This window comes from Agelaius phoeniceus, chromosome 2, assembly GCF_051311805.1.
Source record: "Agelaius phoeniceus isolate bAgePho1 chromosome 2, bAgePho1.hap1, whole genome shotgun sequence".
NCBI lineage: Eukaryota > Metazoa > Chordata > Aves > Passeriformes > Icteridae > Agelaius > Agelaius phoeniceus.
This window is the reverse complement of record NC_135266.1, coordinates 1,012,821-1,028,666: the sequence shown is the minus strand read 5'-3', so window position 1 is coordinate 1,028,666 and position 15,846 is coordinate 1,012,821. Positions and strand designations below refer to the sequence as shown.

The window sequence follows — 15,846 nt, the reverse complement described above, 5'->3', positions numbered from 1 at the left end:
GAATTTTTTATTTTAATTTATTAGGCTTTATTTCAAATCCCAGAGGAGAATATGCCAACATGGGAGTACCGTCAGGACATCAGAGCCCAGAATACAATCCGCTTTCTCTGATTAAAAATCAGATTTCTCTGATTCTGTGTTAAAGGGGAGCTCCAAACCACCTCATCTGCTCTGTGTGTGGGGAACCTGATCCTTTCAGTAAGAACATTAAAATGGTTTCATAACTATATGAAAATATTAAAAGAAAACCACAAGTGTTGAGCTGCTCAAAAACCCCCATTGTTTTCCAAATGTTCATAATTCCTGGGTGTCCCTCAGTGTTATTCCAGGTGAAAACTCTGGTTCAAGAATAAAGGCACTTCAGAATTCCTGAGGAATGTTTCCCAAACCAAGGACATGTTTTGTGTCTGGTCTTTCTACTCATGTAAAAAAATAAACCCTGAATTTGTGGGAATTCACATGGGAATGCTGTGGGAAAAAAAGCAGCAGACACCAAATGCTGCTGGCATCTGATGGACAGCAGGTTCAGGTGTGGAAATGACAGGGTGTGTCAAGGTCTGGGCCACATGAGATCCACCACCATCAAACCAGGCAGCAAATGGAGAGAAATCCAATAACTGGTGTTTGGGGAGGCCAGTTTCTCCTGCTCTGATGAGGTTTTGAGAGTGGAGGGTTCTGCCTTTGTCTGTCTCTTCCATTGCAGTTTCCCTCAGCAGCACTTCCCAGCACAAGGAGGGTCCCCATGAGGGAACAGCCCCGGTGGCTGGCCAACAGCTGGATTTTCACAGCTGGATATTCACCATATTCCCCACCTGGCAAAAGTGGAAGTTAATCCCAATGCTGGAGACAGGCCATGTGACAAAGGCTTGTGCACTTCCCAGACTGGTTGTGATTTTGCATGAAGGGTCTCCAGTGTTGTCTCCAGTCCACCCCAGGGCTGCTCAGACCCACCTGGCTGCACTGGGGTTGTCAGGAACGCGACTGAGAGAACCAAAATGTTGGCCGAGGAAGCGATTAAAATGAGGAAGCACTTACAGGAGCCATTGCTGCACCCTCTGGGAACGGCCCCCCAATTCCCACTGGTGGCTTTCCCGGGATTTGAACCACGAACCGCGCGAGGCAGGGGCGAGGGGCAGAGCCCAGGCCCTGCTGAGCCCGGCTCTATTTCCAGTAGATCTTGCCCGCCTCGCCCACGCGCACGGCGCCGCTGGCCACCAGCTGCAGCGCGGCGGGGAAGGCGCGGTGCTCGGCCTCCTTCACCCGCTCAGCCAGCGTGGCCTCCGTGTCCCCCAGCTTCACCGGCACCGCCTCCTGGAAGATGATGGCCCCGGCGTCCACCTCCTCCTGCAACGGCAACGGCGGGGTCAGCCTGGCACACAGGGGAGGCCTGGGCTGCCAGGGGGACCTGGCAGGAGCTGGGGTTTGCGCTGGTGGGATGGGGAGAGCGGGTGCTGGGGCTGGCTGTGGTCTGGGAAGGGTTCAGAGAGAGCAGGAGAACAGCAGGGAGCAACAATTCTATCCCAGAAAAGCCCAGGGACAGGAGGGGCTGGGCTGGGCTGGGCAGGACATTCAGTCAGAGGGGGAATGAGCCAAGGGCTGCACAGAGCCAGGACAGATCTTGCCTGGAACGCTGCTGGGGCAGATCCCTGCTGGGCAGGGGTTGTTCCTCAGCAGCTGCCACACAGAGAAACCCCAAGTCATGGCACAGAGAGTAGAAAGCACTTTCCCTTCTATTGGGAAAAGTGATTCTGCTCTCTTTTTCCAAGGGAAAGCAAAAATGCTGAGACAGATTCCAGCAGCAGAGGGAGAAGGGAGCCAGAGGAGAGATCTTTGAACCCTGAGAAGTGACCAAAAGGGAACCAATGATCCCTGGCCTGAAAAAAACGTGGCTCTGAAGCTGAGACATCTCTGCTCTTTACTTAGGGTCTGACCAGCATAAATTGTCAAGTTTTGCTCTGTTCCCACAGAGCAAAACTGATCACACCTTACCAAATCCTGTACCATTTCCAGTGGGGTTTTGTTTGTTTGTTTCTATTTTTTTCTTTTTCTTGAAAGCAAGAAACAAGGCAGGTTTAGGATAAAACCCAGGAAGTTTGGGCCATGTTTAACAAAGCCTTTGGCTTTGCCAAGGCCTTACATTAACTATTCCCCCTCTCCAGTGGGTGGAAGGCAGCAGTGGGATGCTTAGGGAAGAAGTTCCCTTAGGGAAAGCTTCAACTCCTGGACAAATTATCCATTTCCATTCCTTCTCCAGAGCCAGCAAACTACAGCACTGTATGGTCACAATAAAATCTCCACCTCCTCTGGATGCAAAGTTCTGAACACAGAGGGCAGGTGATCAAACACGAGGGTTTAGGGTGCTCCCAGCAGGCTCTGAGGTGAGAATGTTCAAAAGGGAGGATTACAGAGAGCCAGGGAGGTGCAGATGTTCAAAGGGAAGGATTACAGAGAGCCAGGGAGGTGCAGATGTTCAAAGGGGAGGATTACAGAGAGCCAGGGAGGTGCAGATGTTCAAAGGGGAGGATGCAGAGGGGCAGGGAGCAAGAAGGTGAAGATGTTCAAAGGGGAGAATTGCAGAGAACCAGGGAGGTGCAGATGTTCAAAGGGAAGGATTACAGAGAGCCAGGGAGGTGCAGATGTTCAAAGGGAAGGATTACAGAGAGCCAGGAGGTGCAGATGTTCCCAGGGGAGGATGCAGAGGGGCAGATGTTCACAGAGGAGGATGCAGAGGGGCAGATGTTCCCAGGGGAGGATGCAGGGGTGCAGATGTTCCCGGGGAGGATGCAGAGGGGCAGGAGGGGCAGATGTTCCCAGGGGAGGATGCAGAGGGGCAGATGTTCAAAGGGAAGGATGCAGAGGGGCAGATGTTCCCAGGGGAGGAGGCAGAGGGCCAGCAGGGGGTACTCACAGCCACGAAGTGCACGGTGCAGCCCGTGACCCTGACCCCGGCCTGCAGCACCAGCTTGTGCGCGTTCGCTCCCTTGAAGGATGGCAGCAGGGACGGGTGGATGTTCAGGATTTTCCCTGGGAAAGCAGAGCTGAGGTTATTGGCTTTTAGCACTCTTAGGCTGCTCAAAGGGCCATAACCAACAGAGGAACAAAATCATTTGTGAAAAGGATTTTTGACAAGTTTTGAAGATGCCAGCAGCCAGCCAGCTCCAAGTGTCTGAATCAGCAGAGTGCAGTTACAGTTAATGGCTAAACACATCCCCAGGGATTAATAATCACTAATTGGCTGATGTAGCTGTCCCTTCCCTCAGCACCTTGTCCTTCTTTGATCACAGGATCCCTGGGGCTGGCCCAGCCCTGCCAGCCCATGCAGTGCCAGCTGTGCCCCATGGGCACCTTGTCCCCAGCCCAGAGCACTCAGTGCCACCTGCAGGGGACACCTGCAGGGCTGGGCACTGCAAAGCTCCCTGGGCAGCCCCTGCCAAGGCCTGAGCTCCCTTGCCATGGGCAAATTGCTGCTGCTGTCCAAGCTGAGCCTGCCCTGGCCCAGCCTGAGGCCGTTCCCTCTGCTCCTGTCCCTGTGCCCTGGGAGCAGAGCCCAGCCCCAGTGTCTGTGCCCTCCTGGCAGGGACTTGTGCAGAGCCACAAGGGCCCCTGAGCCTCCTTTGCTCCAGGGTTTTATTACCATTATTTTATTTAATTCTTTCTGTTATCTCTATTCTACTCTTCTCTCTTCCTGGCAGCACCTTGGGGGTCTGGGCAAGTTACAGAAGGCAAATGTGCCACCTGATGTCCAGCAGTGTCTCAGATACACTTTATATCTAAATAAAGCCCTTTTTAAGCATCAGCATCTCCCTCCCTGCAGCTTGAGCCCAAAAGGTTTCAGGGACAGTGGGCTGGAAACACCACCCTGCTCCTCTGCCTCCATTTCCCATCAGAATGGGATGTGGATTCCTGTTTGCTTGGGTTTGTTTGGTTCTGTTTTCACCTGTGCTTTTATAACACTCACAATTAACACTTTAACCTGTCCTTTGTTAACAGCCATAATTCACACTTCAGGGCTGTTAAGCAAGAAAGAGTTTCCTAACTCCCACTCAGTGTCCTTGTGACTGTGAGAGAAAAAGAAAGGAGCAGCTTTGACCAAAGCAGCAGCAGGAATTGATTCTTCCTGGATAATTCGGGGGGGTCAGGGGCCAGGCATGGCCAGGACAGGTCCTGCAGCTGGCCCAGCTCCCTGAGCTGAGCTCAGTGTCTGAGCTCCCACCTCGTGGTCACAGCTCAGGTTTTCAAGCTCAATCCAGTTCTGGACATTTTAAAAAGTTTAACTCTTCTGTCTGGAAAAAATCTTTCCTTTTCTCTCACACCAGTCATGCAAGTAAAGCAAATCCTGCACTGTCCAGGACAACAATCATTGAGCTGTCCCTAAATCACAAGGCACTAAAATCTTTATTTGCACAAGGTTCTGCACTAGAGGAAGTTCTGTTCTGTCCTCTACAGAGAGTGTCTGCTCCAAACACATCCCTTGGAGTGAGAGATTGTGTCTCCTCCTGACAGCTGCCCACAGCACAGGCACTTCCATCTCTGGGCCCTGAGTGGAGACAAACAAAACCAATTCACCTGACTGGCTTCACCTGACAGCTTCAAAACCACAGCAAGGCCTCTCAGGAGTGTCTGCTTTGCTCTACTGAATTTAAAGAGAGGTTTGAAAAGAAGTTCAGGTGTGAAATGTTCCTGGCACGCCCAGGGGAACACAAAAGTCGCCAAAGAGCAGTGAAAGCTGCAAGGCAGAGGCTGACCAGGCTGTGCCTGTTTTGAATAGGTTTAGGTAACCCTGGCCCCAAAGCAGAGCAAGCAGCAGCTGCTCTGTGTGCTCAGAAGTCCCTGGGAAACACAGGAGGAGAGAAAAGGAACAGCTGGGCAGGGAGAGCAGGCCCTGAAGGTGTCACCAGCCTCTCAAAGAGCTGGAAAACCAAAAGATGAGCAGAGTGGAGACACTGTGAACGTTCTGAGCAAGCACAGCCTGGATCTGCCTGGGGAACACCCCACCCATGGACTCAGGCAGCTCCTGGCACATGGCCTGGGACTGGCCAGGGCTTGTTAACCAAAACTGCAAAATGCTGCCCAGCTTGGTGGTTTTACAAGGACCCAGAGCAGTTCCTCTGTCAGGGGAAGGAATCTCAGTGCCTGGGTGCTTACCTCTGCCAGCACCTCCTGTGTGCAGAGTCACAAAGCCTTCACAGCCTTTAAAAAAATATTTTCTAAGAAATCAAAGACTACCAGACCTGTGTTTGCCCTTGGCTTCCTTCAGGCTCTGCACAGGGGCACTGCCTTTCCCTCTCATCCTTTTCCTTACAAGATGGGAAGAGTTTCATTTCACAGAATCCCAGGATGGGCAGGGTTGAAAGGGGACCTTGAACATCACCGTGTTTAATCTGGTGCCCTCTCTCTTTTTCCTGGTGACAACCCCTGAGATGCCTTGGTGCACATGCACAGCCCCCAGCTGTGCTCACCTTCCCATTTCTTGACAAAAGGACCCGAGAGGATGCGCATGAAGCCGGCCAGGCAGATCAGCTCCACCGAGAACTCCTGCAGGACTTGGTCCACGGCGCTGTCGAACTCCGTGCGGCTCTGGTACCTCGTGTGCTCCACCACCTGGGCAGCCCAAAGCACAAACAGGGATGTGCTGGCAGTTCCAGGGAAGAGCAGCTCCCCAGGGCCCAGCTGACAGGCACAGTGCAGCCTGTGCCCCTCCCCACAGAGAGGGAGCAGTGGGACAGACAAGTTTGGCTTGATAAGCCCAGGGCTCTCGATCCTATGGAACACCTACATGGATTTGTAGGGTTTTGCATGGATCACCATGGAGCACCCTACAAATGCTGGGCTTTAAGCCATCCTGAGGTCTTCCATAGATTTCACCCACTTTGAGGCCTCTGGCAGTCATAAGCAGTTGAATCTTGGCAAAAACTGCACCAGAAAAGCTTGGAAAAAAGGCAGATCACAAACTCCTAAACCAGCCCCTACCCCATAATGATGGAATCCCAGACTGGGTTGGGTTGAGATGGACCTTAAATCCCACCCAGTGCCACCTGTGCCATGGCAGGGACACCTCCCACTGTCCCCAGTGCCCAGCCTGGCCTTGGGCACTGCCAGGGATGCAGGGGCAGCCCCAGCTGCTCTGGGCACCCTGTGCCAGGGCCTGCCCACCCTGCCAGGGAACAATTCCTCATGGCCAAGATCCCACCCAGCCCTGCCCTCTGGCACTGGCAGCCATTCCCTGGGTGCTGTCCCTGCAGGCCTTGTCCCCAGTCCCTCTGCAGCTCTCCTGGAGCCCCTGCAGGCCCTGCCAGGGGCTCTGAGCTCTCCCTTTCCCAGGTGAGCACCCCCAGCTCTCCCAGCCTGAGCTGTTGTTTTCCACCCAGGATAGATCCCCTGATTTAGGCAGGAAGAAGGCAGCAGTACCTAACTTAGAGCACCCAGTCTTCAATAGAAGCACCTGTTAAAGGCCACCAGAGTCCCAGGGCTGGTTTGGGAAAAGCCAGGGCTGCTCAGGTGACAGGGACAGCAGGCACTGGGCTGAACCAGCCTCTGCCCCTGTGCCTGTGCCACCCCTCCCTCCCCAGCTGACCCCCAGGGCCATCAGCTCTCCCACACTGGTTTTTTTCCTGATAAAAACCTTGGGGTTGGCACTGGATGGGCTTTCAGGTCCTTTCCCAGCCAAGCCAGCCTGTGATTCTCTGTTTGCTCTTCACACCACATTTCCCTTGTGCCCTCTGTGTCCTCCCAAGGAGGAGCTGGAGCACCAGCACAGATCCCAGCACCAATAAAGGAGCAAAGCTCTGGGCCCCAATCTCCCTGGGTCTGTATTGAGCAGTGAACAGTGACTGGAAAAGGTTTCTAAGTGACAACAGGATCATTTCAGATCTGCAACACAAAGGCAAGGCACACAAAATCCATGGAAGCTCAGGGAGCCCTGGGAATGATTCCTGGAGAGCCTGAGGCAGGTCCCAGGCAGTCAGAGGAAGGCCCCACTGAGTGTGACCTCTCCATTCCATTCAAATGAACCACCAGGTCATTTTAAAATTAAATTCACATAAAATAGGTTGGCACTTCAGTGTCAATGCCCTGAAGTCAAGCAATTCACAAAGTTTAAGCTGTAACTGGAAGTTTTATGCTGGTTTAATGCAACAACTGTCCCCAAAGCATCAGGATTGCTGGCAGAGAAGGAGAAAAGGAAGGATTTTGCTGTCAGGTACTTTGTCCCTAGGCACAAGTTCACAACAGACCAAAACAGAAAAGCCAAGGCTCCCTATCAGCCCATGTGTCACCCCATAAAACTCATCAGCACCTTCCTGCTGGAGTCCCAGCCAATGGTGGCTGATTACAAAAGGAAATGCTCACCCTTGTAGGAATCCCAGCTCTCTCAGCTTTCCTCAGCCCCTCCACACCAGGTTTGTTGGAGATAACCAGGACTATCTGTGCATAGCTGGTGTCTTTCTTCGTGCTGTTGATGAGGGCTTCCAGGTTTGTGCCTGGGGGAGAGAGAATAACTCATGGATACTGAGAATAAATAGAGGGAACAGCTGGAAGAGGCTTTTAACAAGTAGCACTGTGGGGGAGACCAAACCAAACAGCCCTGATGAAACATTAATCCTTTTTAAATTGATTTGCTGGGAGCTGATTCAGACAGCTGAAGGCCTTTCCTGGCAGCTGCACTTGGAAACTGTAATTTATAGCACTGGATTGGTGTCCTTAGTGATTGGGAACACTGGAAATAGAATAGTTGGAGTGCCTACATGGCAAAAGAAATTCTGCTCTATCTGTGAGATGATGCTGCTGTTCCTACAGGGACCAGAGTGGGAGCCTGAATCTGGACACCTGCAGAGGTTTGGGGATAAACTGAGCACAGGAGCGATTCACAGATTGCAGCAGAGGTTAAAAGAGGTTTGTGACTGACATCAGCCCAAGCACAACATCTCTCCTGCCTGCTAGAAGCCTACCAGAGTGCCCATGGAGAACTGCAGGGATTTTAAATCCAAGCTGAAGTTCCCCTCTGCACAGTCTGGATCCCAGGGTAGCAAAGAGCAGAACTCACCTGTTCCAGAGATGAGGACAGCCACCTTCACTTTGCCTGTCTGGATCTTGCCCTGGATGTGGCTCTGCACACACAGGGACCTGTTTGCTTGCAGGGCCCGATGGAGATTGAGGACTTTAACGTTGTCAGAGCCTGAGCAGGTACAAGGAAAAACCCAACAAATAGCAAAACAAAGTGTCAGTAAAGGGAGAAGCAGAGAGAGGAGAAAAGCACCCATGGAAAAGATTAATGAACTGTCAGCTCAATACCCCCACAAAAAAGCCAGGGAGGTGCCAGTGAAAAGGTTTTGACCTCATGAAGACTCCCAGATAAGGGAATTTCCCTTTGCTTTTTCTTTCTGCCGATTTCCCCCCAAGGAAGATCAAGCTGCAGGAACCTTTTTGCAGGGGCACCACTTTGCCGATGAGCCAGGCGGTCTCGTGTCCCTGGATGTCCCTGAGCACCTGCTGGGCCATGTCCCTCTGGACCACCAGCACTGCCCCCACCCCACAGTTGAAGGTCCGAGCCATCTCCTCCTCAGAGAGGTTCCCTTCCTTGTGGAGCCAGCAGAAGATTTCAGGGATCTTCCAGGTGAGAGCATCTGAAGAGAATTGGAAATACAGATCAAGGGTGGAAATTGTTACCAATGGATTACAAATTATTGGGGTGCTAAGAGGCAAAATCTGTCACAAAAATCCCCCAGTGCCCCAGTTCCAACCAGGTGAGGATGATTTACAGCAGCACAAAAATGCTTCTGGACAAGGCACAGGAAAGGAATTCCAAGGACAGGAAATTTCTTTCTTGTCATGTTCTCTTTGAAAATGGTTCTACCCCAATTCCTACAGATTCATGGAATCACTGAATGGTTTGGGTGGGAAGGGATAATTCCCAAAATCCCACCCAGCCCTGCCCTCTGGCACTGGCAGCCATTGCCTGGGTGCTGTCCCTGCAGGCCTTGTCCCCAGTCCCTCTGCAGCTCTCCTGGAGCCCCTGCAGGCCCTGCCAGGGGCTCTGAGCTCTCCCTGGAGCTTCTCCTCTCCAGGCTGGACAATCCCAGCTCTCCCAGCCTGGATCCAGGGCAGAGGTGCATATACACATAAACATTTATCAGTGGAGAAGTGGAAAATGATTTATGTGCAGTTTATGAGTTCAGAACTATTAATTCCTTATTTTATTGTACAACCCTGTGAGCTCTCACAACCTGTGCCAGCCTTTTCCCTCTCCATGCCTCCCCTGCCCCAGCACTGAAACCCCTTTCCAGCACACCTGAGGGGAGAGGGCTGAGGATTAATGAAGCCAAACAGCAGGAGCTGTCCCTGAGCTCACAACCACCTCTGAATGCTAATTGAAAACTTCATGAGTGTCATTTAATTAGCAATAATTTCGTAGGGAATTGCAAATGGTGCAGCTGACTTGGGAATGCTGGTAAGGTTGTTTTCTTTTTGCAAGTGTCCTATGAAATCCAATCCCAAACACCCCCAGGGGAAGGAATTCAGTGGGGAGCAGTCTTTCCACCACGAAGAGTTTTGACTGGCTCTGGTTCAGATACAAGGAAAAACTCAAACATTCCTAGACAGACACGTCCAGCTCCTACAGCACAGACCAGCTGCTGTGGGCACAGGCTTGCACAGCAAGGGCAGGATTTTTCCACAGCTTTCCTTCTGTCTCACCTAAAACGACACCCAGGGAGTCTGGGAGGACTCTGGGGATGTTTTCCAGCAGGCCCCCTCCGGTGATGTGGGCGTAGGCTTTGACGTGGCCCGAGCGCAGCACAGGCAGCAGGGTCTTGCTGTAGAGCTTGGTTGGGGTCAGCAGCAGCTCTCCTGCCCAGGGGAGAGGGAAAAGCATGGAGAGAAATGGGAATCAGTACAGAATGGGGGAGATCTCAAAATAGCAGTTTGGATATGAATGAGCATTGTACTAGAGAGAAACACAAAGTTCTACCTTTTTAATTTTAGCCCACAATTAATTATTTATCCCCCTCCCTTTGTTTCTTCCCTGCACGTGTGACTCCCAGGAAAAGAAGAAGATGAAGACATGCTAAAGATGGAATGATTTTTTTTTTGGTGCCTGAGCAAAGTTTCAAAGGCCCAGAGAGAATTGCTGTGCCAGCTGTTGGGAGGAAGCTCAGGAGGAAGCAGTACCCAGAGTCTGATCCCCGGAGACACCGACGCGGGAGGAGAAATCCAGGGAGGACTTCTCCACGATCTTCCTGACCAGGCTGAAGCCGTTGCTGTGGACTCCAGAAGATGCCACCCCAATGACCACGTCCCCCTCAGTGATCCTGTCCAGCTGGGGCAGCATCTGCCCCCTCTCCACGGCCCCCACGGCGAAGCCGGCCAGGTCGTACTCGCCGGGGGGGTACATCCCCGGCATCTCGGCCGTTTCTCCTCCTGGGGACCAAAACACAGCAGAGAGGTGCTGAAAAAGCCTGGCTTGGATCATGGAATCCCAGAATGGTTTGGCTTGGAAGGGATTTCAAAGTTCATCTCATTCCTGGTTTGGGTTGGAAGGGATTTCAAAGCTCATCTCATTCCACCCTGGCGTGGTCACCTCCCACTGTCCCAGGCTGCTCCAGCCCCAGTGCCCAGCCTGGCCTTGGGCACTGCCAGGGATCCAGGGGCAGCCCCAGCTGCTCTGGGTAAAATTCTGCCTTTTTCTCTCCTCTTCCTACTTTGCACTCCCTGCCCTGTGCTCCAGCTTCACCTGCTTTTTTCAGTCCTGGGGTTTCAGCTGTATTTAATGAGGGCTGGATGAAATGGAGGATGGAGAAGTGCTCAGCCACCCAACAATTAAATCCACAGCTAATTGTGCAAAACCAGGCAAGAGATGAGCCCTCACCCCCTCACTATCAGTGGGATGATGAGTTAAATTTGTTGAGCTGAAGGTTCAGCTCTTCCAGAAAGGCCTGTGGGGTTTGAAAGTCTTGAACTGGAGATAAAATCTTGACATTTTGGTGGTTTCATCACAAGGTCTCACCTAGCACAGACCTTGCTGCAGCATGAATGGGGTGATTATATTTGATAAATGCAGAGAACACCTTAAAACAAACATAAAGCTGACCAACAGCTCATGCAGGAAAAAAACTAAACCAGGGCATAAAGAGCTTCTTGTTTAAAGCTTATAAACAGACCCAAAATGACACCCACTGAGAAAGAACTTGTGTTCCTAACTTCCCTAAAATTTGGAAAAAAGGACAGAACCTTTTCTCAACATCTAACCTAAATCTGTACCTAAAACTAATCTAAATTTAACCTAAACTTTTAAAGTACTGTTTCTTTCCACTGTGATGCAGATCAAGTTCCCTGAAAGCAAAAACTTTGCTTTTTTACTCCTCCCAGATTCTTCCACAGAGTAGGAAACCAACCACATTCAAACCAACTAAAAGACCTTGCAGAAGGTTTCTCAGATCCCCCTGAGAAGTGTTCCTACCCAAAAGAGCACATCCAGCTTTCCTGCAGGCATCAGCAATTCCTGCAATGACTCCCTGAGCCACATCCACGTCGAGTTTGCCGCAGGCAAAATAATCCAGGAAGAAGAGGGGCTCAGCTCCCTGGGCCAGGATGTCATTGACACACATGGCCACCAGGTCCTGCCCGATGGTGTCGTGTTTCTGGCACTCCTGAGCAATCTGCAAGACACGGGAGAAGCCTGGGATCAGCTCTGGGCCCCTGGAGCACAGGCAGGGTCTGCAAGGGACTGAAATCAGGAGCAGGGTCTGTGAGCAATGGACCAGAATCCCTCCAGGTGCTCTTGGAGGAGCAGCTTTGTTTATTATCCTCTCCTAACTCTCTTCAGGAATTATTCCTGTCTCCACTGGCAAATCCAAAAGGCACTGAGAAGGAAACTGTGCTGCAAAAAGGTTTCCTTGGAGCCCAAACACAACAGCAAACCTGGGATTAAGTTTTTTCCCCCATCAATTAATCTTTTTTGAGGGTGGCGATGCTGCCTTTGTGAAACAAAATTCCTGATTATATTCTTAATATTTAAACCCAGTTATTTTAGGCATCTTATCAACTTCTGATATTTAGTGATGATATTATCATATCAACTTCTGATATTTAGTGATGATATTATCATATCAACTTCTGATAGCTGATATTATCATATCAGTTGATATTATCAGATATCAGCATATCTGGTAACTTACAGGTATTTCATTCTTTTGCCTGAAGAAGGGCAATTTCAGTTTCCATCCCTTTTTTATAAAGACCAATAGGTGTTTTTCCAGGACAACTGCTATTTTCTGACAGAACCTTTTCCCTTCTGTGCTGTTCCTCCTCCCTTGGGTGGATTTCCACCTTACCTTGAGTTTGGTGCCGACGCCGTCGGTTCCAGACACCAGGATGGGATCTCTGTAACCAGCTGCTTTCAGGTCAAAGAGCCCAGCAAAGCCTCCAAGCTCTGCATTGCAGCCTGCCAGCCAGGAAAAGCAGAAACAGCCCAGCTTTACTCCCAGGGGCTTCCCCAGCATCTCCACCACAAATTCTCGCCATGGTTTGGCAACACAACTTTGCTTTGTCACCAGGAAACTTTTCTCTGCCATTCAGAAGCCAACCTAATCTGCTTAGCTTGGCTTTGTCTTTTTAATTTATCATTAGCCTAAGCCTAAAAATCCCCAACTTTGTGACTGAGCAGTCAGTAATTCCTGGAACTGAGAGATTTCCCCTTCACTAAGTGTTCCTGTGAAACACAGCAGGAATTGTGGTGAGATTGTTGTACTGGTGTGAGAAAATCTCTATTTTTCCCTCTGTGTATACCTGACTTCATTAGAAGGTTGTCAGTTAATTTGAAATAAAAGGGCCACTTCATAAATGAATATTTTAAATCTGTCTGAAGAACTACAAGGACTTGCTAGAGCAAGATGGGCCTGAGCCCCAAACCCAAGGGTGAATCCATGCTGATTCAACCAAGCAAAAGAGGTGGGTTCCACATCCATCTCAGGAATTCTACATCCCATAACCTTTCTAAACATTCATCCCCCCAAATGATGGAGTTCACTGTGCAAGAAATAATAGTCCATGGAATCAAACTCAGTACTTAATGGTGGAATTTTTGCTTGCATTTATCCTTACACAGTGCTGAACTGTGCCCTCTGACACTCCTGGCATTCAGGAGATGGAGCTCAGAGCCATTTGGGGGTTCCAAGCTGTGCATTTGCAATAAAATCACAGGCATTTGCTTCCCACAGGGTATTTTATGTCATCTAGAAACAGGCAGGACACATATATATGAGCTTTTGATCAACTGGTAAAGCTCACTGCCAAGAAGTGACCAAAGCAGGAGCAAAGGTTCTTGTCTTACCTGACCTTGATGTGGCTGCAGCAAAGGGTTTGATCTTCTGCACCAAAGTGTTCCCTGCTTCAATGTCCACCCCACTGTTCTTGTAAGTCAGGCCTCTGGAAGAGTGGGGAGAAATGGGGTGGCAGCTGATTACTGAATGTATTTTCAAATAATATTTACTTCTTTGCATCCCTGAGTGGGTGAACTGTGCAGAATCCCATCCTGCTGTCTGAGGAGGCACTGCCAGGAGCAGCAGGTGGGTAATTCCAGAGTTTTGAAGTTGGTATCAGAGCATTGGGATCACACAGTCAAATCCCAAAATAAAACCCCTGACAAGGTAAAACAGGCAGCAGAGACCTGATCTTGCAGGGCTTGAATCCATACAACCCACGGAGTCCCAGCTGTGACTGATCCCCACCTTGTCCCCAGCCCAGAGCTCTGAGTGCCACCTCCAGGCCTTGAGGAGTCAGTGGGAAGGCTCCAAACCAAACCAAGCACAGCAGAAATGCACAGCTGGGTCAGGGCAGGACTGAGCTCAAGTCACTTTTCCACCCCCAAGGTGAATCAATAACCCCAGGATCCTTCCAGGGTTTTCCAGCTGCAGCTTTAAGGTTGCCTCTCCTTGTCACTGCAATGATCCCACCTCAGAAGCAGCCATGCCTCTCTCCCTTCAATGGGCTTTCTATTCAAGAATATAAAATATATTTCCTTCAAAAGACCCAGGTTCCTAAGGTGGGGCTCAGGAACCTGGAAGGAGATGTCAGCAAGCTCTGGGTGGGGTTTATGTAAGATCAGCAGCCTGGTACAAACTGGTGTCACCTGTGTGTCCCCACAGCTCCCTGGCACACCAAGCACCAGCTCATGTTTACAGAGGGACCTTTCCATTCTGGGGACAGGGATTTTAATGACTTTTCACTGCAGCAAACACAGCTCGTGCCAGTTGAGCAGTTGTTATTCCCAGGCTGTCAGTGCCATGAACCAGGTGCATCCCTATTTTAGATCCATCCCTGCTTTCTCTCTCCTATGGATGGGATTCAGCCTGAAGTTTAAATTCTAAGGGTGTTGATTAACAAGGACAAGTACAACAAAACAACTGAAAGCCATTTAAAATTGACTCAGCTGAACAAAAAAATTCAGTTAATCCACAAAACCCATCTCAGGAACCAGGTCAAGAATTCAGCAAACACTGGAAAAGTCAGAGACAGACACAAATGCCTACAATTGCACTAAATGGAGTAAATATTTTTGTACTCTGCCTAGTAAATCTTATTTTAAGATGTGGGAGGGTTTTTTTAGGATCAAAGGTATTTCTGTTGTGAAGATCATTGCTGGAATATCTGGAATTGATAAAGACTCCAAGTGCCAGAAGAACTGGCCCAGGAGAAGCATTGCCAGGAAAATCCAAAGGTGTCTGCACTCCCAGCATAGCCCTGCCCAAAAACTGGCAAGAAGACAAGAATTACCACAGGCAGCTGTGAATAAGACTCAAGGAAATATTGGCCTGCAACAACCAGAGATCAAAGTCAGCCCCTTTCAGTCTGAATATGATGAATGCCCACCAGATTTGCACCATGTTTTTAGGACTATTTAAAATTTGTTAATTTTTTGTTTTTTTGCTTTGATTCTTTAAATGAATCTTTAGTTCTTTAAATTTTCTGGAATACTTTTCATTGGAATACTTTTCATTAAGCATTCTGGCCGTTCTCCTGAGGTGAAATGCCTCAGGACTGAATGCTGCCAGGCTGCCAAGAGGAGCTGAGCCCTGACTTCCAGAGCCATCCCCCTTCCTCCACTGGGGACTCTGGGGCTCTCCTGGGAGAGTGGAAGTTGTCCCTGCTATGGCAGGAACAGGATGAGCTTTAAGGTCCTTTCCAAGGCAGCCCAGTGTGGGGTCCTGGGGCTGCAGCCATTCAGGAGCAGCCTCCAGGGCAGTGCCAAATCCCTCCTGTGCAGGAGGGATCCTCCAGGCAGCCATTCCTGCTGGCCCAGGGGTGGGAGGGAACTGCTCCAAGGCCTCCTCTTGCCTCACTGACCTGGCCTTTTATTTTTCTGTTACAAATCCCAATTCCACCTTGTCACATCAATTTGTCAAGAGATGCAGAGCACTTGAGAGAGAAAGAAGACTAAATACCAACACCCTTGTTCTTTTAGGAAGTTTATTGATGATAGTTTTACAAAATGCTAATCAGGATACACTGCCAGCAGCAACAGAACTGTCACTGATGTGTTTCCCAGCCTACAAAATAACCCCTTGGGAAAAGGTATGTTGGGAGCTCTTTGGAGCAGAGCAGTTTCTTATTAGGTAAAAATGAGTTTAAAAACTACAAGAAGCTTTCAGGAACATTAAAGAGACAACAAGACTCCCTACTATTAAAAAAAAAAAAACAAACAAACCCACAGCCATATGATCTCCAGAGCCTTACAGTAAATACTGAGCCAATTAAAGGAATGGGAATGGAAAAAGGGGATGAATCCTACCCTGTGTTAGGCAGCTATGCCAGTAAAATGTAAATCCCAACAAGGGAGGGGGTTCAAGGTGATTT

The 15,846-nt window shown here is 49.9% G+C and overlaps 1 protein-coding gene across 8 annotated transcripts in view; it reads right to left on the bottom strand.

Annotated features, from left to right (window-relative positions):
- Positions 1-15,846, bottom strand: part of GART (phosphoribosylglycinamide formyltransferase, phosphoribosylglycinamide synthetase, phosphoribosylaminoimidazole synthetase) — a 36,256-nt gene continuing 20,410 nt past the window's right edge. For all 8 annotated transcript variants that reach the window (XM_077192887.1, XM_077192881.1, XM_077192908.1 and 5 more), the window contains 11 exons: positions 13,325-13,419; positions 12,327-12,436; positions 11,453-11,651; positions 10,165-10,413; positions 9,691-9,843; positions 8,418-8,621; positions 8,042-8,173; positions 7,348-7,478; positions 5,460-5,601; positions 2,909-3,024; positions 1-1,344 (listed from right to left, as the gene is read on the bottom strand). In XM_077192887.1, coding sequence (XP_077049002.1) covers positions 1,162-1,344; positions 2,909-3,024; positions 5,460-5,601; positions 7,348-7,478; positions 8,042-8,173; positions 8,418-8,621; positions 9,691-9,843; positions 10,165-10,413; positions 11,453-11,651; positions 12,327-12,436; positions 13,325-13,419 — 1,714 coding nt within the window. In that variant the 3' untranslated portion in view covers positions 1-1,161. The remainder of the gene's footprint in view (positions 1,345-2,908; positions 3,025-5,459; positions 5,602-7,347; positions 7,479-8,041; positions 8,174-8,417; positions 8,622-9,690; positions 9,844-10,164; positions 10,414-11,452; positions 11,652-12,326; positions 12,437-13,324; positions 13,420-15,846) is intronic.